The sequence below is a fragment of the Nannospalax galili genome, unplaced genomic scaffold (assembly GCF_000622305.1).
Source record: "Nannospalax galili isolate Female #2095 unplaced genomic scaffold, S.galili_v1.0 scaffold717, whole genome shotgun sequence".
NCBI classification, from domain to species: domain Eukaryota; kingdom Metazoa; phylum Chordata; class Mammalia; order Rodentia; family Spalacidae; genus Nannospalax; species Nannospalax galili.
The window spans coordinates 681,812-705,496 of NW_008339763.1; the positions used below are offsets into that span (position 1 = coordinate 681,812).

The window sequence follows — 23,685 nt, forward strand, 5'->3', positions numbered from 1 at the left end:
CTCTCTAAATTTTGTGCACTCCTTTTTTTTTTTGTTTTACACACGCACACACACACACACACACACACACACACACACACACACACTACTTACACTGGCCACGGAGGCCTGAGGGTCCTGCAGGTGCAGTAGGAGAGGCACCAGCCCACCCACAACCTGCTCCAAGAAGACGTCCTCACAGTTACCATGGCAGGTCTTGTTGAGGTGTCCAAAAAGGCGGATGGATGCTGTCCTGAACTCCACTTTCTCCTAGCACGAGTGTGTCCATATTACCTCATAGGCCCCCTTTTCTAGGCCTATGTAGAGGCCTGAGGGTCCTGCAGGTGCAGTAGGAGAGGCACCAGCCCACCCACAACCTGCTCCAAGAAGACGTCCTCACAGTTACCATGGCAGGTCTTGTTGAGGTGTCCAAAAAGGCGGATGGATGCTGTCCTGAACTCCACTTTCTCCTAGCACGAGTGTGTCCATATTACCTCATAGGCCCCCTTTTCTAGGCCTATGTACATCCTGAGCCTCATAGGCCCCCTTTTCTAGGCCTATGTACATCCTGAGCCCCTGCCTTTGTGCTACACATACAGACTGGGAAGGAGGTGGGTAGTAATGAGGTCAGAGATTTGTATAGATGACCTTGTGATTGAGGATGGGGAGCAAAGCCCAGCAAAGCAGTACACACTGCTTATAGGACCTAGCTGAGGGTGAGGAGTTGGGTCTTCAGGTGTTCCATAGCTTACGCTGTCAAAGAAGGGCCGGATGCGGATAGTCGTGTGAAGCAGCACCAAGCGCAGGTCCCAGGGCTCCACTAGGTCTTGCAGTCGTGCAAGACCCACCATGGCTTCTAAGGCCACCAGGCCGTGTGGGTCATCCCCGTCATCCAGCCCACCAATCATGGCTGTCAGGAGCTGGGGGCCATGAGCCCGTACCTAAGAGACCCCTGTACTCAGTCTAGCCCATCCTTCAGAGGACTCTTCCCCTTTCCTAAGCAGTTATAAGCTGAGTATACCTCCCCACTCTGCCACCAGCCTGTCCTGGCAGATTCCTGGGGATAGCCCACCTTGTCAGGTGAGCCAGAAGCAATATTGGCCAAACCACGGAGCACCAGACGCCGTACACTGGCACTTGAGTCCTTCTGTCGGGCTGCAAGGCTGTCCAGCAGTGGCTCCAGGAGCATCAGGTCATTGACCACATTATTGCTGAGCAACTGAAGGCAAAGTTGCAGTGACTCCTTGTACCAAGTGACTCCTACCACTCCAGGCCCTGACACTGCAGTACAACAGGTGTGGTGCAGACACCCAGAAAGGGGAAGCTGAGAGCCTGCTCTCTCTACTGTCCTCCCATTCTGCAGAGGCTTTCAACCTCTGGCCCTGATTTCAGGCCTAGCCCTACTAGACTGCCTAGTAGGGCTTAGGGCCAGACTTGGCTGGACCCAGGCAAGGTTTTGCCAGGTGGGGATAAGTAAGCTCTGGCATAGACTAGGGAGGCCAGGCTTGCCTCTACCAGCCCATTGGCCACCCCTCGCCATGGGAAGAAAGCATTTTCTGTTCATTCTAAAGCAGAAGGCTCATGTTCATACCCTCTCCCCATTCTCCTACCTCAGCCAGGAAAGCTGTAGAGGTTACCCTCTGGGTCTCATACACGCTGTGTGTGCACACGAGTGCCTTCATCACCAGGGGGAGCCGAGGGCCTGCACACTTTGCCATGGCACTGGAGAAAGAGGTTCCAAAGGGCAGAAGTTTCCCACCATAGATGTCAGCAGACCATTACCCAGGGCAATTTTCATGTGTGCCTGGAGGATCCTCCTACTCTGCATGGGTAGAACCCTAGGCATTCTACTCCAGGCTCCCAGTGCTTCTCAGGCATACTCCCCTCCCCGAGGACATCCTTTTTCCTGCCCACAAAATATCCCTCTTACATGCCTCTGCATGTGAGGCTGGGGTGTGGTGGTACGCACCTTTAATCCCAGCACTTGGGAGGCAGGCAGATCTCTGGGTTCCAGGCCAGCCGGGGCTACTGGAAGACCCTCTCTCAAAAAGATTAAGGAAAAAAAAAATTCCCCTGAATATGGCCTAGTTTTCTTACCTGGCCAGCTGAGCAACTCCATCCTCGTGTCCTGCTGAGGTCCTAAGCAACTCCCAGCCTCCCTCGAGCTCCACACACCGCACCACATCTTGAGTGCCACCTCGGAGCAGCAAGGCCTGAAGGGCATCCACCGCAGAGCTGTGTGCATGTAGGGTGGGTGGTATTTGATGGCCCATCTGCTAAGGGGTGGGGGTGACCCTGCCTGTGTTAAGCACAAGGCTCTGCCTTGCTCCTTCACAGGGACAGAATGTTGGAAGCATTCAGGTGTATAGCCTACTTACATACAAATTTAGTTAAGGTCTGCTTTGGCTTGCCAGTGTTACCCTTCAAGGAGCAGGCTCAGAGCAGAAAGGCCCATGAGTGCTCATCAGGACTGTCTTAGAGATTAGCTAGCCAGCCTGGCCTTGGCCACCAGTCTCTAGGATAACATGTAGAATCATGAAGCTATACCAAAAAGTCACAGACCTAGCCTCTAAGCTCTCAAGTACCTATCCATCCCTGGGCCTGGACCTGCACATGGCTTGTGTCTACTTTTAGGAACCAGAGGTCTCTAGCAGGGATGGCATACAGGACCCTGCCCTGGTTACTGAGCCCTAAGGTGAAGCCACAATGAAGCACTGAGATCAGCCAGTACTGGAGAGGTGACTAGGAGTGGGGGCACTGCAAGATGGGCTATACCCTGTTGACTCACCCCACTGGTTCCCTAAGTCTCTGGTGAGCACCTATCTCTAATCGTACAGGAAGGTTAATACTATAGCTTTCCTCGGGCCCAACTAGCTCCTGCTAAGATGTGCCCTTCCCCATGGGCAGGAAGCTGGGCAAAACCTTGCACTAATGCTGTGACTCAAGGTGCATGGCTCTCCAGCACCATAGCCCTGTCCTCCCCTGCACAAAAGCATTTGTTAGGCTCCACAATGCCCATGTATCTGAGTCCATGAGGTACCTACAGGAATGTGGGTCCTGGGGGCAGGGCAATATAATACAGGACCTACACACTGGGTCATGTGTCTCCTTGTGAGGTGAAGGCTATGGCCATAGCAAGACCCTTAGAACTGCAGTGGCTTTTTCCCACTAGAGTTGAACGAAAGACTTGACTGTTATCATATAGTATGAGGGTGGGTAAGGTTCAGCTCTTGCTGGGCCCATCCAGGCTGATAAGCCTTGCTGAACTACATGCCATGTGGAACCTCAGCTGATAGTAGCCAGTGGAGGGCATGGTGGGCATAGGAGCACATGGCATTGTTTAGAATCTAGTGACATTACATGGACATGTGGACAAGGTTAGCCTCTTGGGAACAAGGACCTTGAACAGGACAGGAGAGTCAGTCTGAGAGGTAGGCAGGAGGTTGTGGGCATGGAGGAGCTTCTCTGCCTCATCCTCACATGTGATGTGACCAACAGCATCTGAGAGTCCACAAGGCCCACCCTGTCTGGCCAGCTCTCCAAGGAGAGAGCTGGAAGGCAGCTCTCTGGAATCCTGGACTCCACGATAGGACCTAGTCCGGCTTCGAGGTAACCTACACTGACCACAATCAGAAAACAGCGTACCAGCTGCTGTGGTGACTGGGAGGATACAAACAATCCACCTGTGAAAGATACTTGTTGCAGGCAGGACCAGTCACAGGCCAGAAGGGGACTAAGCATGGTCCTAGCCCAGAGCCCGAAGGGCTACAGCTAGTCACGCATGCCATTCTATACTTCAAGGCTAGGCTGAGGAGCCACCTGGACAAGGACTTACAGCTTGGGTAGAGAACTACTAATTATCATGGTTCTCAGCCCCCTGCAAATCTCTGAAAGGAAGCAGCATATGCTTGGCTCAGGGATATGTGAGCAATTCAGAGAAGTGTCTCTCAGCTCAAAATACTGACAGATGGTGTTTTTGCAAAGCACTGGTTCGTGGTTGATGACCTGTCAGCCATGCTCTGCAAAGGACTCAGCCCAGGGAATCCTGGGTGTCTTCACAGGTAGATGAGCTGGCTCCTAGCATGTTGGGCCCAGGTCTACTCTGTTTAGTTCACACTTTTCCACTTGGTCTGTGCAAAGTAAAGATGGTACCAGCTTTTGCTGGAGTTTATGAAGTGGTATTGTGGCTGAGCAGTCCTGTAGTGGTAAGGCAAACTGAGGCTGTCCCTCCCTATGTGTTATCCCTGGTCAAGGTGTATACCCAAAGCCAGACACCTGACTAGGAAGGAGCTAGGGCAGTCAGGGCAGAGGGGAGGGAGCATGGTGGTCTAGGGGTGTTACTCATACACCTAATCTTGGGAGAGTCAACTTCCTCTGCTCAAGCTGTGTGTGTGTGGGGGGTGCATGGAGCCAGCACCAACATGAAGTGGACAGATATGACAGACCAGGTATCCTGCCTCACCTACCCTATGGATCCAGCCACCAACAACAGGAAGCCAGGTCATGTTAACAACCCCTACCTCGGGCTGTGAACTCCTGTCAAGGCTACTGTGCTGGGACAGCACAAAGGCCCAACTCAACCAAAAGACCCAGGAGCGCCACCCTGGCCTTGACACCCTCACCATCGTAGTCGGGAGCTATCTGCAGAAGTGAGAGAATCCCGGGATTGATACAGACAGAAAGACCGACACCTAGCATTTAGTGTTACAATGAAAACTGCAGCTTGACCGGGCATGGTGGTGCACGCCTTTAAAACCAGCACTCGGGAGGCAGAGGCAGGCGGATCTCTTGTGAGTTCAAGGCCAGCCTGGTCTACATAGTGAGTTCCAGGACAGCTGGGGCTACAGCAGGGAGACCCTGTCTCAAAAAGACCAAAACAAAACAAAACAAAACAAAAAACCTGCAGCTTGTATTAGACTCTCAGACAAGAGGGTCTTTTATGTCTTCTTCAGGGCCAGAGCTGGCATCTTGCCCTCCCTGCCTCCAACACTATACACTACACAAACCCCTATGCTTACAAATCGGCACTGGGACTAGCAGACAAGTACTCCATTACCTGCAGGGCTCAAGGTTTCTGGTTGCCAAGGGCAGGCTGGTGCTCTTCCGCTCCTTGCTCTGTAAGTTCCGGGGCAATTGGACACCCACAGTACAGCTCACTCGAAGCAAGAGTGCAACAAACAGCTGGTGGTAGAGCTCAAGCACCACAGTTCCCGATGCTGGAGCAGACAGGACCTCATACAGTGCATAGGTGGCCTGGGACAGAGTCACCACAGCTGTCATACCTCCCTTTACACCAGTGACTTCTGCACCCCTACTCTAAGATCCAAAGGGGTTGGAGCCTTAGCATGTATCCTATGTATACTGGTCTTGGGTCTGCAGTGGGAGGCAGAAGGGGCCCAAGGGACCATAGAGTGGACAGGACAATGTACAGCTCAGCTTTCTTAGTGTTAGGAGAGATGGACAGTATGGCCTTCATGGGGACAGGCCTTGGACCATCTGTTCTCTCCTTAGAAAGGAGAGGAAATTCTCACAGCTGCTTTACTGCTTAAAGTGTGGCTAAGCTGAGTTTATTTTTTTTCTGCAGGATAAAATGTGAAGTGGGCTCCCTTGGGAGCCAACACCTGCTGGGTTTTATGAGCCTTAGCACAGCTGCCAGGTGCTTTCAGGGTACCCATGCCTCCTGTGGGGGCAGGGAGTAGCATGTCAGGTGGCCCCTGAAACCCTACTCACTGCGAGAGGAAGCAGTGTAGCCACACGGTCAGGAGCGCTACCCAGCAAGAAGGACCGGTTCTCCTTGAATGGGACATCGCTGTTAATCTTCTCCAGGAGCAGTCCCAAGACCTGAGTGGTCATGCTGGGCTCCACAGCCAGTGCTCGCCACAGGGCATGAGTGTGACTGGGACAGGAGAGAAAAGTGTCACTTTGAGCCATTGCTGACTACAGCACCACTGGCATCCAGGCCAGGGTCCCTGCCCACCACTGCCTTGTACTGAAGTCCCCCAGCTCCACAAGAATCAGACATGCCAGAATTGGGTCCAGCTGGGAGAGAAATGGTCTCATGATGTCAGATTGGAACTTGCCCCTTCCTGTGACTGTGGGGTCTAGAAACAAGAGCTGGCAACGGCAGGGAGAAGACTGTGGGCCTGTACCCAGAGAGCCTAGGGCAGGGAGAATAGGTCCCTAAGGGATGGCCAGCAGCAAACATTAGGCTTCTCTAGAGGAAACAGCATCCATCCCAGGCCCCCGGAGCAGCACAGGGGCAAAGGATTAAGAACAAGAAGAACTGAGCACAGGGAAATCTACATAGTGAGTTCCAGGACAGGTGGGGCTATAGGGAGACCCTACCTCAAAAAGACCAAAACAAAACAAAAGCAGCAACAAAATAATGAGTCTGAGACACCACACACACACATACACACAGAGTTGTTCACTCCTGATGTACAGCCTCCATGCTGGATAAGAACATAAGCTAGTGGTGATAGATGCCCCCATGCACTCTGTACCCTAACAGCAGGGGCAGCACCCACATAGATAGGGGACACCATCTGGCCCAGTAAAGGCCTCAAGGATTACCTCTGCCCCAACCAAGACAATGAAGAAAGGTGAGACTAACAAGTCCCTATCTTCAGGGGAGGAGGAAGACGGGGAAGACTGCCTTTGGTGAGGTACTGGGAGGTGTACTGGAGACATATTGATATTAGGTACGGACTGAGTTCCCAGGTTCACCAGAGGGGCCCATAGTGGTCATAGGTGGGGTCTGCTCACAGGTGATCATGGCACTCTACAGAGGATAAGCCCTGGAAAAACTAGGGTGATATGGAGCAGTGAGTCACTGAATCATAGAGGACCAGCCAAGCAGTCTTGGGGCCACAGAGGAAGGTAAGGACAGTGGCCACCATGGAGAGTTAGGGGAAGCCTGGCTCAGCAGGTGAGCCCAGGTACAGGGTCTCACCCAGGATCCTAAGATACCTGGAGAAGGACAGTTATCTTGGGTACCGGAGAGGTAAGGCTTTTTCAATGTGATTATCTGTCCCACAAGCCCAGGTCCATGGGAACTCATGCAGAAAACCTAATGGGTGGGGGGGTGTTGAAGCACACACAGGAAAACCTCCAAAGCTGGAGTCCGGCTTCCGCCCAACAGGCTCAAGGTGCCAAATACCTGTCAAAGGGCAGGGGACTGCTCAGGAGACTGGACACCACAGCTTCGCAGTGCTGGGATGCTAGGAGGTATATGCTGTGCTGAGCTGCTGGTAGGACATATTCCTCCTGGGTTTCCCGCAGCTTGGCTCGCAACACACTCACAATCTCAGGTACCTGCAGACAAGACAGGACCAGGTGGGACACTGCAGTCAGGGTTTAGAGCTGGGACAGCCCAGGGCACACACCCATACCAGGCCTGAACACAGGGAGAGGGAACACAAGGTATACCCATTAGCACAGGCTATGGGAAGGGAAGGCCCTAGAAACCCAGCTCCTGATTGCTGGCCACAGGCCTATGGCAGAAAGGTCTAAACTAAGCTAAGAATAAGACCCCAGATCCCACACAGGAAGAGACAAGTAGGCCATAGCCCAGTGGTAGTGCATTTACCTAATATACAGGAGACCCTCCATTAGATCACTGCAGAGGAGGGAGGGGAGGGAGAAGGGATGGAAAGGGACATCCACTGGGAGGTACTGAGAGCAGATGAGGGGCATGAGGTACAGTGAGTCCCTTGAGCCTCCACAGTGCTCCTGTAACCCAGCCTCTGTCTGCTGGAGGCAGGACCCATATGGAGTCAGGCTGATGACAAAAAAGAGAACTAGACCCATGAGTAAGACTGGAGTTAAGGGGACTTAGAGAGGGCCCTGGTACAATTCCTGTCTGAGTCTATGGGTGTCCTGCTGCTCCCCAAAGCAGGGGACATAAACACTGGGGAGCATGGGCAGGTGAGTGAAAAAAATCTCTTGCCCAGGAATCCCCTCAGACCCACCCTAAGTCCAGCAGCTGGCTTTGTAGCCCTGACTAGTCAACATGTAGCCTGGCTCTAGACAGTCTGGTGTGGTCTGGCTTGTGAGTCTCCTCTCTGGTTCTAGTCACAGCAACCCCCAGGAGCCAAAGCTGCATGGCTAGAAATCGTGTCAATGAGGGGTCATCTTGCGCCTGGGGGAGGTTGATACTGCCCAGGGATACTCACTTCTATCCTCAGCAAGGGACCCACTAGATGAATTGTGTGGCCAAGCAGACCAGGAAGTTCTGTAGCAAAATTAGATGTAGGAAAGACTTTGGACCCAATGGGGAACTGTCAGGCCACGCCATGCCCTTCTTGGTGGAGGCAGAGCCAGGGCCAGTCAAAGAAGGGCCCAGAGGGCTTGTCAGTGTGGGTGGCACAAGGCATTCCCTCGTTACTACAGGGGTCAGAGGTATGAGCATGACACTGTGCCTTTATCTTCTGGCTCCATGTCCTAGGCCAGCTGTGGCCTCAACAGGCCTCTGGCCTCTGGATACTGACAAGTGAGAGCTTCCTTCATGCTTCTGGCTTGTTTGTTGGTTGGCTGGTTGTATTTTTGGTGGGAAAAGTTGATTTGTGGGCATCATGTCAGGACTGAGCTGTACTCTCAGTCCCTTTCTCAACTTTACAGTGAGGTGCTGTGTCTCTAATAGGTTTTCAGCCCTGTTCTGCTCCTGGCCTACTGCTTAGGGCAATAATTTCTGCAAAACACTTTTCTACCAATCATGACAGCAGTGGCTAAGTGTGGAGGCCTTGCAAGTAGGGCTGGTTTCCACATCATTCTGGCTTAGGACCCCTGAGTGCCTACCTTACCTTCTCACCAAATTCTGCACAGAACCCTGCTTCCTGGGCAAGTAGGCAGGCTCCATCTAGTCTCTGGACAAGGGGCTGAACTCCAGCTGTACCTATGCCAGGCAAAGCCTTCACCTTCCAAGCTGTGTGGGTTCACCTCCCAGTTCTTGGAATCTTTGTGGCCCTTCTCCTCTGCCGTGAGCCCCTGGGAACACTCCTGCCCTAGCTGTTGGCTTCGTCTAGGCCATGTGTTCACAGCAGCTTCGTGAAATACGGTCCCAGGACCACACAGTCCACATACTGCAGTGTGTGGTAGCACACTGATCACTCAATCATTTCAGAACATTTCTGTACTCCAAAAGAAATCCTGTCCTTATGAGTCCAGCCCCTAACCCTCAAATCTGCCTTCTCTGTGGATCTACCTGTTCTGTGTACTTCATGGAAAAGAACTGCACAGTGTATGTATTTCTTTCTGGCTTTCATTTGGCACAGTGTTTCTCAAGGTTCATCCACATTGCAGACTTATTACTTCATTCCTTTGTATGGCAAAATAATATTCCATTGTATTCATGGACCATATTTTCTTCCCCCGTTCACAAACTAGTTGACATTTGATTGGTGTGGTTACGAACATCTATGTGTAAGTTTCTGTATGCACACATCCTGGGTTGTGCCTAGGGGTGCTTGGTCACGTGACCCTGAATCCCACTGAGCATATTCCAGCCTAATTCTTCTGTGGTAGCCCTTTCTGCCCCAGGCATTTCCTTCATTGGCATCTCCTCTTGCCTGTGCTCCTTGAGTTTCTGCACCACAACCCCAATGACCCTCCTCCCCTCACCTGACATGGGTGCTAGAGAGACAGCATGTTCTCCTGCCCTGCCTCACACTCCTCTGTTCACCATCATGATGTGGTAGGTGGAGGCTCAGTCTGCCATGTGCCACACTGACTCAGTGTTAGAGAAACCAGAATTCCAACAGCACCAGCCTGGAGTCTCTCAGGGTAGGGATGTTTTTTATGACCCTGAAGGGCCAATGAATCCGACATGCTAAATTACATGGTGACTGAGGTGCAACCCATTCAAAACTAAGCCTCAAGGTCAGCAACACAGCTCCTGGCTGGGTCTGGTAGTTCAGGCCCATGTGGAAGCACCTGACTTTATAAAGAAAAAGGAGACCCAAAACTAAAGCTCTGGGAAGAGAACAGGGCAAAAGCCTCATGACAACGGATCTGGCAATGATGGACACAATACCCAAAGTGCAGGCAACAAGACAGAAAAGCAGGGGGCTGGAGAGACGGCTCAGCAGTTAAGGGCACTGGCTGCTCTTGCAAAGGACCCGGTTTGGTTCCTAGGACCCACATGAAGACTAACAACTGTCTGTAACCCTAGTTCAGGGGGATTTGAGGCCTTCTGACCTCCATAGGCATTGCACACATACAGGCAAAATACTTATACACATAAAACAAATCAATCAAAAATAAATAATTAAATAAATAAAGCAGACAAGAGGGTCTAGATCAATCTCAAAACTTCTTGTGCCAAAGGACAAACTAACAGTGAAAAGTCACCACAGAATGAAGCACATGTTTGCAAATCACATATCTGATAAGGGATTACTATTCAAAATGTATGAAGAACCACACACAACAAGAAAATTGGCTTGAGGGCAGGTAAGGGCTCAGCAATCAATTCTTGGAACTTACATAAAAGTAGATGGGAAGAATTGACTCCACAGACCTTTATATATCCTGTGGCATGAGCCTATATATCCTGTGTGAGCCTTCCCCCTCGCCTCACCACATCATGCACACATACACACACAAGTAAAAAAAAACAAACAAACCCAAAACTAGTTTGAACAGACATTTGCCCAAAGAGAATGCACAGATAGTAAAGAAACCCATACGCAAATATGCTTAGCCTCATTAACCATCAGAGACTAATCTATACCAAAAGGATGGAGCTGGGGTGCTATGTGTATTGTTTCAGGGCATGGTACCGCATGCCTTTAATCCCAGCACTTAGAAAGCAGAGGCAGGTGGATCACTGTGAGTTCAAGGCCAGCCTGGTCTTCATAGCAAACTTCATGCCAGACACGGCTACACAGTGAGACCCTGTCTCAAACAAAACAATGTGCACTGCTCTTGGAGAGCACCGAGGTTTGGGTCACAACTGCCTGTAAGTCCAACTCAGTGGAATCTGACGCCGTCTTTTGGCCTCTTCAGGCACCTGCACTCTGTGCATGCACACACATAAACATAATTAAAAACAAATTAAAAAAAACAACACAACGTGAGATGGCTCAGCAGGTAAAGATGTTTGCTGACAGTCCTGAGCACCAGAGTTTGATTCCCTAGAACTCACATGGTGGCTGTACTGACTTCACTAAGATGTCTTCTGTGCTCCAAATGTGTGCTGTGGCACATGCATCCACATGTGTCCCCCCAACCCTCCCTGCCAAAATTAACAAAAGAAAAGACACAAATGAGTCACACTTCATACCATCAGGGTGATCACTCTAAAAAAGGCAAACAGAAAATTATGTTGAAAAGGGGGCAGAAAAATGGAATCCTCGTGTGCTACAGGCATAATATAAATGGTGCCACCACTGGCTTCTCAAAAAATTAAACACGGGGCCAGTGAGATGGCTCAGTGGGTAAAGTACTTCCTGCCAAGCCTGATGACCTGAGTTTGATCCATGGAACCCATATGGTATAAGAGAGAACCAACTCCTGCAAGTTGTCTTCTGAATTCCCACATGTGAGCCACGGCATGCATACATATACACACATACTTACACACAAAATAAATGTCAAAAAATATTAATCTGGGCAATGGTCAAAGAAGTGAAAGTAAGGACTTTAGAAATTTGTGCATCTGTGTTCACTGACGCTTCACTCACAAGAGCCAAGAGGAAGAAGCAGCCCAAGTGTCCACCATCAGATGACAAGCAGCAAAGTGAACTGTACATATGCTGGACTTAGCCACATACTTAGTGCCCACCACCTCCAGCTAAATTCTTCCCTCTCAGTTTGTAGAGGTCCCAGGGCATCCTCTGACATCTGACCAGGGAGCCTTGTGCCTTCAGAAGACAGGCGCAACTGCAGCAGGCAGACCCAAGCAGCATGCTGTGCCCCATCTCCCTCCGGCTTCACTCTCCTCCATGGTCCCATTAGACAGTTTCTCTACACTGTCAGCCTCTTCCATCAGCTACTCAATAGTACTTGAGCACCATCCCTTTTGAGGGGTACACCATGTGAGCGCAACTCTGAGGGCCCTTCTGTTGGCCACTCCTTTCTTCCCTACTGGTTAGTTCCTGCCTGACCTCCTATCCAGGAGCAAAACTGCCAGAATACTCAAGGTACTCCTGCAGATCAGTAAGAAAAGCACAAACAAACCACCATGGAATCGGGCAAAAGACTGGTGTCCTCACAAAAGAGGGCAATAAAGGGTCAGCAAAAATTGCAAATTAAATCCTAACATGGAACATCACAAGCCCATGACAAAAAGACAGGAACTGGAGCCTTGCACAAACCACAACTCCCCAGGTGTGTCTCAACTGGGATGTGCCCTTAGGTTCTGGTATCATGACAGCTTTCTTCTACATAGTCCAGACCAGGAACTAGCTAAGTGCACTGAGGTGGCAGATGAAAAGATGTCGGTTAGCACTAGGAACAAGGAAGTCTCACTTCCATACCATCTGCAAGACAATGGACAATGGAGTGGGGAGGTGCAGATGGCCTGAGGTGTCAACTGGCAGCAGGGAAGACTTGGAAGCTAGCAAGTGGCTCTGCTTATGAACAACTGTGTGAACTGACACCTCAAGTCCTCTGCTGGGATGCCTCACTTCAAAACAGAAACCCAAAATTCCCTCTAGCAAATGGGCTAGCCTTAAACTCCCTATATAGCTGAAGCTGGCCTTGAACCCCTGATCCTCTTTGCCTCCCTACAAAGTGCTGGGATTACAGTTGAGTACCATTGTTTTAGCTGTCCCCCACCCTTCAGCCCCTGGGCTCAAGTGATCCTCCTGCCTTGGCCTCCCAAATGGGCAGGACTAAGGTTGACAGGATACAACCAGGTATGGAACGTTCCTTTTCCCTCTTAACTTCTTAATAGAGTTGCTTTTATCAAGTTCTAATTCATCTTCAGACAAGAAAAATATTTGTTCAAATCAGGCCCAGTGTAAATACAAATAGTTGTGAGGATCAAACAGGGGCAACTAGACAGAGAAGTCTGGGATACCCAGCCCTAGTCCTCCTCAGCCTTATCCCAGTGCCTAGCATGCTCTACCCCACCTTCTCCAGCAGCACGCTGCCCCGTTCCTTCAGCAGGCAGTTGATCATGACTGTGGCTGCCCGGGAACAATTTTTGTCTGGGTCTGCCAGGCCTTCAAACATGGTCAGCAAGAGACTGATGAGCTGGTCTGGTGGGAGGCGCTTGGCGATAACCTGGGAGAAGGGTGATGCCAGGAGAACAAGATAAGAGTCAGCTTCATGCTGCCTCCTAAAGAAAAAACTCAAGGGTTTAGCTCTCCCTGCATCCCCTTCTTCCCACTTCTTAGTTTGGACTACTCCAGGAAGGTGGTCTTTGGGTAGCTTCAGAACTGGGGTCAAATGGGATAGAACAGTTTCTTGTGGAGCTGCTCTGGAACTCTCTAAAACACAGGGAGTTCTGGAGAGGTCTGCTGGTGTACCACCTGAGAAAGCCCTTCAGCTCCCTTCAGCTCAGCTGCTTCTTCCATCTCTCAACATAGGAGCTATACCAGGAGGAGGAGCAGGGGGAGGAGCGGGAGGGGGAGGAGCAGGGAGGGGGAGGAGCAGGGGGAGGAGGGGTCAAGTGGGCGCAAAAACAAGAACCAAGAGGAAAGGCATTTCCAGAAAGGGTCCTGGTGGCCTTTCCTATGCTCCTCCGCTAGAGGTCCTAGCAATGCAGCAATGATCACTGGGGGAAGGGGGAGTGGCTGGGCACACAAACGAGGGTGTACTGTGGGAGGAGCCACTTTCTTCATGCTCGGAGCCCTGCTGGGCTTCAGACTGGACATCAGATGGGCACGGCAGGATGGTCCAGGCTGGGCATGGCACCCAGGGAGTACAGAAAGAGAGAGGCCATGAAAGAGACACTTTGGTCCACAGCTGCCCTTCCAAATGCTGTGAGACAAAGTCCCTCACAGCCAGCCAGAATCAAAGACAGGACCTGTTCAGGACCATGCATGCAGTTCTGGGTACAGGCAGCACGTGGGCCAGTTGGACTTCAAAGCTGGACCCAATCTCTCTTGGGCATCCAAAAGCCCACCACACAACACACCTTGCTCTTGCCCAGACTGTGGGGTTACATAGTAGGTAGGTGTGGCAAACATGGCATTACTGGTCAGATGGGGACCCTAGACACCAGATCTCTGATGAAACCTGCCTACAGGTAGCTTCTCGGGGTTCCTGGCCGTGTCTGCTGAGTCAGGGGTACCAGGTGTTACACTGGAAGTCACTTAGCTCCAGACACTGTAGTCCCCTCTTTCCCACTGTAAGGGTCCCACAGATACCTGGGCTATGCTGTGGCAGGTGTGGAAAAGAATGGTGGGGTCAGGGTGCACGAGGTCATCTTTCAGGGTGAGGAGCCGATCAGCCACATCATCACGATGATTTCGGGAAAAGCCTATGGGTAAGGGTTAGCTGAGGCCTTCTCTGGTGATCCTGCAGCCTGATCCCAGTGGCTGATCCCTTGGGTACCTCTGCCCTCTATGGCCCTCATGTCCCTAGCAGGGCTCACCCTCATAGCCCAGCTGTAAGTAGAGCAGGGAGTAGACACAAATGACAGCCTCCTGGCGGCTAGTAGGCCATGTATCAGCACACCGTGGGGAGAAGAGGCCAATGAGGAGACCCAGGTTGTGAAATGGCACCAGAGCCTGGAAGAGATGGAGAAAAGGGAGGCCGAGCTGTAGGAATTCTGGGAGGTAGTCAAGTAGGACCTCCAATAGCAGATTCCAGAGGACAGCCATGAGGCCTGGGCCCTACAGCCCTGGGAGCTCCCTGGGGCTGACAGTCACAATAAAGCTTTTCTCCCTTCATGCCTAATCTACCTGACTCCCTAAGTATGGAGAGCAGGGATCCCCAAAAAGGGCAGCAGAGGAGGAGGCACAAGGGCTCTGCTGATTCAGCTACCACCCTTGGGAAGACCCTCCCTAGGTGGTAAATCCCTGTGGGATAGAGGGAGGAAACGGGACACACTTTTATCTTGTGTGGGTCATAGCTCATCCTTGAAGTTCTGTTGCTGACCTTCTCTCCCTCCTCTGAGCAGACAGCTTCCCTGCCAGTGTTGCAAATGACTCCACACCCACCCACCATGCCTCCTGTGGCTCCCTCTCATCCCTAATCAGTGCACAGATTCTCAGGCCTCACTACTCCTGAAACTGCATTCCAAAAGTCACCAGGCAAGAAAGGAGAATTTCAGGTCAGCAGGGAAGGATTGGAATACAAGACTACAGGGTCTGGGGACAGGTGGCTACTATTATCAGTGTGGCTAGATCCATGGCAACATCAACCAAGACAGATGCCAGTCAGGCTAAGGTTATAGGAAAAGCACACAAGTGTACACACACACACACACCCCAAAACTACCGAGAAAAAGCCCACAATGATTGCAATAGGTGACAAAAGGGTGTTTGCAAAAATCCACTATCTGTCTCAGATAAAAATTCTCATTAAAACAAGGCCAGGCATGGCACACGCCTTTAATCCCAGCACTTAGGAGGCAGAGGCAGGCAGATCTTTGTGAGTTCAAGGCTAGCCTGGTCTACATAGTGAGTTCCAGACAAGCTGGGGTTACAGGGAGACCCTATCTCAAAAATAATAAAAAAAAGAAAAATTCTCATTAAAACAAGTCAGTGCCAATCAAATTAAGTAGCTTGGCAGTGAAGACCTGGTACATCCCTCTGGGGAGTGGCTAGATCACCCTGAGCCGAGCCTAGGGAAGTCCTCTACTGCAGGTCCTCTGTCCAGGTCAGAGGAATGTAAGCCAAGTGGGACTGGAAGCAGGAGGAAGGCCACAGAGTCTATGAGATGCTCTGGGGTATAAGGAACACAGACAATAGTTCCCAAGTGGAGGACTCATGGAAGGGATGAAGGCCCGAGTTCAGTACTTACACTGACATGCAAATGTTCCAGGAAGAATTTCAGTAGACAGGCACCCAGGCCAAGTGCCCGTGCCCGCTCGTGGCCCCTTGAGGACTTGATCCACGGGCTCAGATGCTGCACAAGAATGGGTTTCACATAGGTACGGGCTGGGGGAACAACCCAGGAAGACAGAAGCCCCGATTCCAAGGACTTGCTCAGGGACTGAGGCCCATGCTTCAAGGGCTACAGGAAGCCAAGTGGGACCCAGGGTGGCTCCCACATCAAGGTCTGCTGCAATTCACCCCATCCATCCTAGCTGACTGACAGCAATCAAAGCCTATGGTATCGGGTACTTAGACTAGAGATTGGTACTGCCCCAGCCCACTGTAGTGCTGGAAAGAATTGGAAAGATTCTAATTCAGCAGGGCATGCATCCTGCCATCTTGTTAGCCCCAAGGGGTCGGGAGCTCCTGGCCATGACCCACATCTTCCATCCCAGCATACTGAGTAGTCGAACGACATGCTGTGGAGATACCATCGCCTCATAGCTGCCCAGGCAGGAGGGGTGCTGCCTACCTGCTCAGATGCCCCCCTCAGAGAGGCTATCAAACTGTATCTGCAGTATCTAACCAGTGTGGGGCAGGAGAACACAAAAAGGGCCAGCAACTAGGTAGGGTATCCCATCTCTGTCTCCCATAGAGTGCACACCTCAACTATAACTTGCAGACCCTGGGGGGTCATGTTCCGCCGCAGCAGACTCGTCAGCAAATCTTCAAGGGCACGCGCCGTGTCCAGATACAGGGGCTAGAAAAAAGTCAAGCCACCAGACCCATGCACAACCCTACCTCTTACTGCCTTACTGCCCCCCACGGATATGGCAATACCTCCTGGCAGGCACCATCTTCCCCTTCCGGCTCAGGTGGCAAGGCCATGACACTATGTAAGCAGCTGTGTATCACATCTGCCTGTGTCTGCTCCTCCAATGCAGGCTCCAAGTTGCTGAGTAACAGGTTAAGGGCCCCAAGCGATAACCCCCAGGACAGGTCTTCTCCAGTCCCACTTCCCAGAAACCACTGGGTTTATGTGAATGGCATAGCCACCACCACATTCAGAAAGCTCCATCCAGGCCTGTAACTGCAGCCCTTGCATGTACATACAGATCCATAGGTTCATGCAGCCCAGAGAGGCAGGGAAGGATACATCAGGTATGTGCAGGCAAGCATGGCTTTCTTCCGAATGGGCGTTTTCAGGCAGTCTGGGGGTTCTGCATTGATGAATTCCTTGGGGAGGCAGCATAGTATTCACCCTTAGAGGAGGCATTAGCTTCCCCACTGCTCAGCCCGTCTTTCACCCCAAGTGGTGGTTGAGGCCTCCAAGGTACAGAGCTCTATCTGTTCCCACAAAGACGGTCACTGGGTTCCCGGGCTGCATCACTGCGTGCCTCCTTCTGGCCTCCCCAGGTCCCACTTCCATTGTCTGCTAGCAGCAGCCTCCCAGAACTCACCACCATCTGTGCCACCAGCTCCGCTTTCCTGGAGAAGTGGAAAGAGCTGGCCTGTATGCTACTACAGACGGCCTGGCTGACCATGCACAGGCTTTGGACAAGGCACAGCTTCAGGGCTGGATCCTGAGGGAAGAGCTGGCTGCAGGAGATATCCATACCTACCCCTAGAGCTGCTCTGTCCAGAGTGACCACAGGGCAGGCCCAGCAGCAGAGGGCAGTGCACATGCCCTTTCCTGAGCAGCCAAGAGACATAGCCACAGTGATCAGAGCCTGTAGCAGCCTCTTGACCAAGGAAGAACTTGGTCAAGTTTTGGGGAAAGTCCTAGGGCCATGGAGCAGCTGCTGTACAGTATACTCAGAGTCTTGAAGCAGGAGAACTTCACAGGAGGTGTGAGAAAGGCCATCCTGAATGCACAGGCTGTCATGCCCTCCTACTCTTGGGGGCTGGGGAAAAAGAAACTAGAAGTCTTATAATCCCAGTCTACCCCAGGATGCTCCCTACTCTTTGGGATGGGTCCAACTATCAGGTTAGTGTTAGAGATGTCAGAAGGGAAGCATGTTAGTGAGGTCAAGGAAGCCTTCAGCCTCTGTCCACTGGCTCTGGGCTTAGCCCTTCCCTAGGTGCTCCCTGAGGTCTAGCGAGGGACAGATCCAAAGGCACTGGAAGCAGAGCCAAAGGAAATGAGCAAGGAGCCATCACTGGGCTGTGGGGGCCACAGCTTTTGGTCTACCAACTGGTTCCAGGAATGTGGCCCTAGACCAGCTGCCAGAGGCAGGAGAATCCCTGCTCTGCCCCCAACAGTTCAGCCACTGCAGCTTCAAGATGTGTTGTTCCAAAGGGAAGTGGGCAGAAGGGTCCTAGAGCCATACTCCAGGATGTTCCCCAAGACCATCAGGACCAGGACACCCAGATGACTGTGGCTCTTCCCCAAAGCCCAACCCAGAGGAGAGAGAGAAAAGCACAGTTCACACGTAATTGCTAGACACTGTACCTTGGTCTCTACTTTTATTCCCAGAACCTAAACAATAAAAAGTGAAACAAAATAAGACTCTGGTGTTGTGTGGCCGGCCCTCAAAGACCACTGCAATGCCCACCTTGGTACTGAAGCACTGAAACATGTTGCGAAGTACGTCAGACTCCACTTTGGCCAGCAGGAGTTCATGGGGGGCCTGTGCAGCCACGTGTCCATAGCACAGGATCAGAGCACTTTTCATCCTTTCCACCTCATGCTCACTTCGATCCTGGGAGAAATCAGCAGGGTATCAGTTAATTATTCTCCACAGGAAGCCTTGGTCTGGAATTGTGCTTTCTAAACTCCTTCAATGCTCCTGGAGGGGTTAAAGCCAGCCAGCAACACCTGGCCAACCCAGGGAATGGCAAGAGGTAGACCAGATGACCAGCATAGGCCCACTGAAAACCAAATGGCAGAGGGAATAGGCTGAGGCAGTGGGGTCAAGGAGGAAGGGAGCAGTGGACAGTGGACAGAAGAACTCAGGGACCTAGCCACTGAAAGATGGCAGGGTTGTGCCTGCAGACCAGCCCTTTGTACTAGGGCCCGGTAGACATATGCAGTAGAAAAGGTAGGCAAGCCCTTGATTGGGTCAGCCCTGAGAGTAGAACGAGAGACAGAGCAAAAGGCTAAGAGTTGGGCATGGTGGAGCATTCAGGAGGTTATGGCAGGAAGATCTTGAGTTTGCGGTCAGTGTGGGCTATATAGGAGTCTGTCTCATGAATGAATGAACAAATGAATGAACGAACAGAGGGACAACAGCCAGGGTGAGGACAGGGAGGGAGGTACATTCCCTCCTTAAATCAGGCTCTGGGTCTGATTTAAGTTGCAAGAACAGTCTCTACAGGCCACTAAAGGGCAAAGGTCAGCACAGACAGCCTGGCTATAGAGGAGATGAAGCTTTCAGTTTGCCCACCTGTCATGGTTCATACAGAAAATGTCCCCAAGCTCAGGTGCCCCGGTACAGCAGTGATCAGAGAGAGGTGGGGTCTTTGAAAATGTCCCCAAGCTCAGGTGCCCCAGTACAGCAGTGATCAGAGAGAGGTGGGGGCTTTGAAAATGTCCCCAAGCTCAGGTGCCCCAGTACAGCAGTGATCAGAGAGAGGTGGGGGCTTTGAAAATGTCCCCAAGCTCAGGTGCCCCAGTACAGCAGTGATCAGAGAGAGGTGGGGGCTTTGAAAATGTCCCCAAGCTCAGGTGCCCCAGTACAGCAGTGATCAGAGAGAGGTGGGGTCTTTGAAAATGTCCCCAAGCTCAGGTGCCCCAGTACAGCAGTGATCAGAGAGAGGTGGGGTCTTTGAAAATGTCCCCAAGCTCAGGTGCCCCAGTGTAGCAGTGATCAGAGGCGGGGCCTGTGGGAGGCAACTGGAACATCAATGGTTTAATCCACTGACAGATTCAGGAGTTGGTAAGTGCTTTGATATAAAAGCTCTCTCTGGCCAGGCATGGTAGCACACGCCTTTAGTCCCAGCACTAAGGAGGCAGAGGCAGGCGGATTTCTGAGAGTTCAAGGCCAGCCTGGTTTACATAGTGAGTTCCAGGCTAGCTTGGGCTACAGGGAGACCCTGTCTCAAAAAGACAAAAAAAAAAAGTTCTGTTTCTTGGCTGCCTTGAGGTGAGCAGCTTTCTTCACCACGCCCTTCCACCATGCTCGCCTTATCACTTATCAACTGGGCCAAAATAAGTTTTTTCTCCTTATACTTGATGTATCATAGGAGTGACAAGCTGACTAACACACCATCTGTGCTCCTCAGAGCCCTCTAATCACCCACGGCTGGGAGCATACCACCATCACCAGCCAGATTGGCTTCTGGGAGGTCCTCTGCTGAAATACAGGAAGCAAAATGACTATAAGCAAGGTGCTTCCTGTTTACCCTGAGCCTAAGGGGACTCAGCCCCAGCCTCAATCTTGAGAAAGAACAGAGCTGCCATGAGAGGTGCAGGATCCCATCCCTCCCCAGACATTAAAATGCCAGGCAGCAACAGATAGGTCTTCCCACCCAGGGCTCCATCTGGGGTTATGATCTCCTGACCTTAAAAATACTGAAGATGCCAATGGACTTCCTGAACACATCCGACTTCACAAAGTCCTCCAACTGTGCCAGAGTGTCCTCAAGGTGGGCAATGGCACAGATCCCAAAGCAACAGGCAAGACCCTAGGAAGGTACACACTTGCTTATGTTTGGGTACAGAGGCCCACTTGCCTTCATGCTGTGTGGGGAGAACACACACATACATACCCATAGACTACATATGTGTGGGAATACAGATGATATACAGAGCACTATGCACATACATACCTGTAGCACACTGTACACACATGCAGATGCAGGCAGTGCACTAGACACATGTACCTACATGCTCATAGTACATTCATGCACGCACTAATATAGCTGCCTGACAGGCGGTAGATGCCCACTGCTCAGCAACCCTAGGCACCAGGGGCTTCACACCTCCCGTTCTGCTTCCTCCTGATATCTGGCTGTCTCCAGCAGCTCTCGAAGGTGTTTTCTCACCACCTCCTTACTCGAAGCAGTGCCTAGTGTGGTTCCTATGCATTTATACAGGAAGTTCTAAAACAAAGGCAGAGAACACAGCTGCATTTGACTCCTGAGCAGATGGACACCTAGTTGGCACTGTTTATGGAAAGCTATACATTCAGCAGGACATAGGAGGGGGCCCCCAAGAGGATGGAAGGGTGAATCCCAGGCTTGTCTGAGGAGCAAGAGGCAGGCAGGAGGCCCCTGTCTCCCAGCTGTGAGCTGCAGTGAAGAGGTACATAGCTCTGCCTGGCTGCCAGAGTCATGAGACAAAAGCATACAGAAAGAAAGACTCAGGGCACAGGAACCAGGGTCCAAGGATCCTGCAGAGACCCTTGCTCCTAGCTGGCCTGTCCCTGGCACCTTCTCCTGGGGTGTTCCATTGTAAGAGGATAGCTGCTTGCACATCTCCAGGCTCAGCTGGCAGATCCATGTGTCGTCAGAAATCACAGCCAGGGTATCTCGCAGGAACTGTGGATGACAGCACCAGTGAGGCCTGGCTGTGGAAGGGTCTGAGGCCTGGGTATGTCACACGAGACCCTTAGAGTAACTCCTGCTAGTAAGTGATCTTTGGACTAAGGAGCAGGCAGGAGAACAGAGCAAGCCTTTGGTGGGGAACAATGAGGCTTGGAACACAGATGGCTCTGGACCAGGCTGAGAGGTGGGAGGGGGAAAAATCATTTCCTGTGGCCAAGAGGCCCCAAAGCTCCTCAAATTTGGTGCTGGCTGCTACAGAGTGGGAGCCCTGTCACAGTAATCTGAGGCTGGCCACCATCGCTGCTACAGAGTGGGAGCCCTGTCACAGTAATCTGAGGCTGGCCACCATCCTCACCCTAAAGACTCCCCTACTGCTGAGCCCATCCCCTAGTCACACCATCAGGTGAAATCAGGTGACACATCTCTGGGAAGGCGCAGTACACAGTATCCCCATCTGCTGCCCCAGCCCTCCCTGCCAAGACCCAGAATGTCCCAGTGGAACACAGGCCCTTAGTCTCCTATCCCGTCTCTCACCACTAGAAGCTTTTCTTGCCATTCCTTCCGTGACAGGGTTTCCTCAGTGTGCTCTGAAATGACCAATCACCCAGTTGGCCACGGTCCTGACAGGCAGGTTCATTCCAACATGCACAAATGGATTGTCAGTGCCCAGGCCCTCTTCTTCATCTTTGGGAACTCACAGAAGGAGTGCAACAGCAGACAACCCACTATGGGCCGTACCCACCTTCCACATGCCCCCAAATAACACCTCTTGAACCATCCAGGCCTTTTCTTAGATTACAGCTAGGATGCCTGCTTCCAATTTACAAAACCCTGGTCTGCACCAGCCAGCCCTAATGACACCTGGCACAAGTGGGGTCAAGGGTGGCTGGCGGGCCCCCTAGCTTCACTGGCCTCACCATCCAGGTACTGTAGCAGCACAGGCACGGTTGTCTCCCAGTGCTGACCCAGCAAAGGGTGGATGTTCCAATGTAGAACCTTCAGGAGGCGCAGTGAAGCTGCCCCACGTCCATCCCCCAGGTAGGGGTTGGAAGACACAACCTGAGAGAGGGGGAGAAGGGAAGGATCTAAGCAGGGAGTCACCCAGACCTCCAGGTACAAATGTAGCAAGATAGCTCCAGGGGCCACAGTGCATAGCACAAGGAGCTACTCCCCAGGAGTGAAGGAAGCACAAGGTGGGTACTCCACTGAGAAGGCAGTAAGGCCCACAGCCTGCTACAACTACTGACAGGGGTTCTGGGACACAGAGAGCCCACTCCTCCACCAGACAATACTAGGGTTGAGCTGACACCTGATGAGTGTCTCCCATTAGGGGAAGTGCCAGCCAGTATAGTGACAGACTCTTTGCTTACCAGCAGTCTTGTGGTCACAGCATAGGGAGACGGGAGGTTTGCTGGACAAGAGACACGGAAACAGTTACAGGGCAGGGATAGGCACAGGGCAGAAAGGATGGGGTCATATGCAGGGGAGGCAGCTTAAGTGGGACCATGCAAAGGCAGCAGTTGGAGTGGGATCAGCAGCAGGGGCAGGGGTAAGGGTGGAGAGCTGAGAAGGGGTCAAGTGTGCGGGTGTGGCACTGGTGGGGTCAGGTGCAAAGTGGCTGGGCCTCCACACCATGCGAGTTGAACTGGACCAGGAAGGCATCTGCCCCTGCCTCCTGCCTCTTCAGGGCCAAATGCACAAGGCTCCTGCAGAGTGGGGTGAGGGCTGCAGTGAAGCGCACTGGGGTGAGGAACTCGAGCAGGTAGGGCCAGAGAACCTGAAGGATAGAGGGCCATGGTCTACAGACTGCAAACAGATGGGTCCGGCCTTCAGGGCGACAAAGCAGAAGCTGCTCCCTACTCCTATACAGGGGCAGGGCAGCCTCTGAGGAGCTCATCTGGACAGTGTGTCCCTGCTGAGGCCTAGAGAGCCTCTAAGCACTGCCCAGCCACTGCCCTAGCAAGACCATAATATCCACTTCACTGTTCACTTGTCACTGAAGTCAGGGACAAGGAGAGCAGGAAACCTCAAAGACGGAGAGCTCAAGCAGCAAGCCTAAAGCCAAAGGCAGACAGACTCACATTGCTCATCCTGTCCACCGTGGTGCTGACCAGGTAGAGGGTGCGGATGCTGACTGCCCGCACACTATCTGCTGCTAGGTCCTCACCATCTGGGCCTGGCTTCTCGGGCTGCAGAAAGAGGTGAAACAAGATTATACATGGCAGCTGCCCACATACCAGCTAAGCGTGAGGAGGGACGAGGCTGGACAAGGAAAGGAAGCAGGAAGACC

The 23,685-nt window shown here is 52.0% G+C and overlaps 1 protein-coding gene across 1 annotated transcript in view; it reads right to left on the reverse strand.

Annotated features, from left to right (window-relative positions):
* Mroh1 (maestro heat like repeat family member 1) overlaps nucleotides 1-23,685 on the reverse strand; it is an 85,463-nt gene that overhangs the window by 1,303 nt on the left and 60,475 nt on the right. The window contains exons 15-40 of the mRNA XM_029564202.1: nucleotides 23,477-23,584; nucleotides 23,028-23,172; nucleotides 22,766-22,806; nucleotides 22,313-22,454; nucleotides 21,930-21,982; nucleotides 21,282-21,389; nucleotides 20,832-20,951; nucleotides 20,412-20,534; nucleotides 18,464-18,610; nucleotides 18,361-18,387; nucleotides 17,369-17,491; nucleotides 17,065-17,144; nucleotides 16,749-16,863; nucleotides 16,573-16,668; nucleotides 15,895-15,999; nucleotides 14,522-14,657; nucleotides 14,295-14,407; nucleotides 13,054-13,206; nucleotides 7,139-7,293; nucleotides 5,710-5,875; nucleotides 5,036-5,232; nucleotides 2,077-2,214; nucleotides 1,590-1,701; nucleotides 1,052-1,198; nucleotides 732-920; nucleotides 94-249 (exon numbers count right to left, since the gene is read on the reverse strand). Of these exons, the coding sequence (XP_029420062.1) occupies nucleotides 94-249; nucleotides 732-920; nucleotides 1,052-1,198; nucleotides 1,590-1,701; nucleotides 2,077-2,214; nucleotides 5,036-5,232; nucleotides 5,710-5,875; nucleotides 7,139-7,293; nucleotides 13,054-13,206; nucleotides 14,295-14,407; nucleotides 14,522-14,657; nucleotides 15,895-15,999; nucleotides 16,573-16,668; nucleotides 16,749-16,863; nucleotides 17,065-17,144; nucleotides 17,369-17,491; nucleotides 18,361-18,387; nucleotides 18,464-18,610; nucleotides 20,412-20,534; nucleotides 20,832-20,951; nucleotides 21,282-21,389; nucleotides 21,930-21,982; nucleotides 22,313-22,454; nucleotides 22,766-22,806; nucleotides 23,028-23,172; nucleotides 23,477-23,584 (3,195 nt within the window). The remainder of the gene's footprint in view (nucleotides 1-93; nucleotides 250-731; nucleotides 921-1,051; nucleotides 1,199-1,589; nucleotides 1,702-2,076; nucleotides 2,215-5,035; nucleotides 5,233-5,709; nucleotides 5,876-7,138; nucleotides 7,294-13,053; nucleotides 13,207-14,294; nucleotides 14,408-14,521; nucleotides 14,658-15,894; nucleotides 16,000-16,572; nucleotides 16,669-16,748; nucleotides 16,864-17,064; nucleotides 17,145-17,368; nucleotides 17,492-18,360; nucleotides 18,388-18,463; nucleotides 18,611-20,411; nucleotides 20,535-20,831; nucleotides 20,952-21,281; nucleotides 21,390-21,929; nucleotides 21,983-22,312; nucleotides 22,455-22,765; nucleotides 22,807-23,027; nucleotides 23,173-23,476; nucleotides 23,585-23,685) is intronic.